The 3,216-nt window shown below is 45.1% G+C and overlaps 1 protein-coding gene across 1 annotated transcript; it reads left to right on the forward strand.

Moving 5' to 3' along the window:
* The first annotated feature begins 1,789 nt into the window (after positions 1–1,789).
* On the forward strand, positions 1,790–2,829 carry LOC125110586 (transmembrane epididymal protein 1-like). Its single transcript, XM_047751940.1, has one exon. The coding sequence runs from the start codon at positions 1,821–1,823 to the stop codon at positions 2,592–2,594; it is 774 nt and encodes a 257-aa protein (XP_047607896.1). The 5' UTR covers positions 1,790–1,820; the 3' UTR covers positions 2,595–2,829.
* The last annotated feature ends 387 nt before the right edge of the window (positions 2,830–3,216 follow it).

The raw sequence follows: 3,216 nt of genomic DNA on the forward strand, positions 1-3,216 counted from the left end.
CTGCTGTTTCTGGGGTGGTTCCTTTAAATGTAAATCTATGATCTGGGCATATTAGAGTTTTGTTGTAGCTGAGATGGTGGAAGGAAGCTGGGGCAGGGCTTGGAGCTTGGGTCTCACAGCCAGTCTGGGAAAAGAGGGCTCATCTGGTGAAGGGCTTAGATTGTCTAGCTGGGTCAGGTGCCCATCCCTTAGCTGATCTGTGACTAGGAAAGCAGAATTTATTAAAAGACAACAGCTCCCACTTAACCCAGATGGTCTGAGAGGACACTTCCCAGAAGAGGGACGCTTTCATAATCAAAACAACAGTAGATTTCTACCATGCCAATTCAATTAGAAAAGGCAATTAGGAAAGACAGAAAATTGGAGTCCCTGTCATGGTGCAGTGGAAGCGAATCTGACTAGGAGCCATGAGGTTGCAGGTTCGATCCCTGGCCTCACTCAGTGGATTGAGGATCCGGCATTGCCGTGAGCTGTAGTGTAGCTCACAGGTGCAGCTTGGATCTGGCATTGCTGTGGCTGTGGCGTAGGCCAGCAGCTGTAGCTCCAATTAGACCCCTAGCCTGGGAACCTCTATATGCCATGGGTACAGCCCTAAAAAGACAAAAGACAAAAAAAAAAGGAAAAAAGAAAAGACAAAAAATATCTAAAAAGACATTTTTTCATTACTTACAGATAATATAATTACATAAAATCATTTGAAAATTAGTAAGAACAGTATGTAAATGTGATGAGATGATCAATATAAAGATCAGCATAAAATTGTAGTTTCTTATATCAGTAAAAATAATCAAATAAAAGAGAAGGTCTATTCATCATAGCAACGAAAAACAAATAAACCAAAATGGAAATCTATAGGATCAATATAAAACATAATTAACTTGAAATATTCCCTGCACTTGACTGACTGTCACGAAGGATTATATGACGATTACACTCTAAATAAAGACTTATTTCATGTAAGAAATTATTTCACTGTTCATTCACATGAAGATTACTAGCTTAATAGGACCTTCTTTCCAATCAGTACTACATATCACTCATTGATTCTCAAAATTTAATGTGCATAAGAATTACCTGGGAATGTTTACTGATATGATTATTGCAAGGCACCACCCCCAAGAGATTTCACATGAGTACCTCTGAGTAGAACCTATTTGCCTGCACAGCTTGGAAAAACACTGGAACTCAAAGGAAGGAATCTCAAATGATGACACCTCAGTTCTGTCTGGAGATGAGCAGAAGAGTGAACATTTTTCTGGCCTTCCTCAAATAACATCAGCATCACTGGGTGTATGTGTTCACTTTTGGCTCTTAGACTGTTTATACCCAGAAGAACACACTTGGGCCTAGTATTTGGATGAAGTTATATGTGAAGAATCATAAGGGGTTCATCCTCCATTGTATGTTCTCCCCACTTTCTCTAAGTTCTTCCTTACATTCTGTGAATTTGGGAGCAAAGGAAGGAAGGTATAAATGACATCAAAGATGAGTGGGAAGAGAGGCAATGAGGGGGCTAGAGCACAGCCTCCAAGAAGGGCTGATGGCCAGGCATCGGGCTGGAGAATATACTTATTTCATCATTTGGCAATGGTTGGTTAGCTATCCATGAACCAGAGCGGAAGACCAGAACGGAACCCATGACACCCACCCCACCATAAATCTGGGTTTTCTCCAAAACCATTTCCCTCCTGTATGTGGATGCAGTGAGCTGAATAGAGAATATAAGTCAACTTCAAGAAGCCCCCTCCACACTCTAGAGCCTGACCTGGCCACTCCTGAGCCTCTTGCCTCTGCCTGTGGTCAGACCTATCTTCAGTTCCATGGGAGGCTTTGAGGGGCATCTGTACCCAGGACTCTCTCTCTTCTTCTATGGACTTTATCACACACGACTCATCTCCAGGGCCTTGATATGCAACTACCACGTCCAGTATCTGCCACGCCATCCCTGGAGCAAAGGAAGATGGGCGAGGCTGCAGCAAATACACTATGTGGGGCTGGTGAAGATACTGAGCACCTTCATTTTAGTGGCCCAAGAACTGCATAACATTCGTGGGCCATTTGTACTTATCACCAAGATGTATCATCAGAGGAACTTTTTGTACCACAAACAGTGGCAGCATCTCACTTTCTACATGACCTTCTTCCTGAGTGGGTGTGTAGATGTGGTGAGCCAGAACCTGCTGCCCCAGAGGTCGGCTGCTCTGGAGCAAGGCGCCCAAGCTCTGGGCATGTTTCTGATTCTGCCCCTGATGGTGTCTCACTTGCAGGACTCAGAAGGCGTGGAGCTGCTGTGTCACATCCTGCTCATCCAGGCCTTGTTCCTGCTGCTGCTGGTGGTGATTGCAGAGCTGTGGGCTCCCAACACGCTGCAGCTCTGGGTACTGAAGGCCTTTTTGTATATGATTACAGGCTCTTGGCTGATTCAGATCGGCTTTATGCTATTCAGACCAATCTCCGGCCATAAATGGATGGATGATGACAAAAACGATATGATATTTGTCACCACCTTCTTCTGCTGGCACGTGGCTTCCCTCGTCATTGTGATGATCTGGATCTATGGCTTCTCCTTTCTGTGGTATTGCTACATTCGTTGATGCCTGAGCCAGGTGAGCCCAGGATGGTTCCTATCACCTGTGCCTTCTGGAACACCTGGAAGAGAAGTTGGGGAAAGAAAAGCCATCAGAGAGGAAGACCAGGTGTCCTTCCTCCAGAGGTGCCACCTGAGACAGCAGACTCCACTGGGACCAGCATGCCTCTCTCTCCCCTTTCGGCTTTCTTTAGTCCCATTTGCTGGGCAGTGTGCAGGGAAAAGGCAAATGAAATACAGGAGGCGTGTGACTGTGACCTTCACTTTCAGCTCCCCAAGGATTCTCCCTAGCACCACCTCTCTTCAGATCTGTTCTCACTGCCTCGCTGCTTCTCTGCACACCTCATGCCCCACCCCCTACCCTGTAGAATGTGAAAATAAACGTACTATATCCTGCCTCTGGATCTTTATAAATATCCCTCGCCCACCATATAGAATACCTACCACTAGTCGCTGATGTTTAGTCCATCGTAGTGATTTACAGTCTTTGGTATAGCATAGTGATTTACCCATCGTGATAACCACCTCCTCATCCTTTCTCTTTCTGAATCACGTCCATACTCATACTAAGTCTTAACTGTTATTTTGACCATCTAGCACTCCTAGAACTGTTGTTGAGGTCCTTCTTT

This window comes from Phacochoerus africanus, chromosome 11, assembly GCF_016906955.1.
Source record: "Phacochoerus africanus isolate WHEZ1 chromosome 11, ROS_Pafr_v1, whole genome shotgun sequence".
Lineage (NCBI taxonomy): Eukaryota > Metazoa > Chordata > Mammalia > Artiodactyla > Suidae > Phacochoerus > Phacochoerus africanus.

Bases quoted from the DNA above. Each gene is read 5' to 3' on its own strand.
- LOC125110586 (XM_047751940.1), top strand. From the start codon at position 1,821: ATGGGAGGCTTTGAGGGGCATCTGTACCCAGGACTCTCTCTCTTCTTC.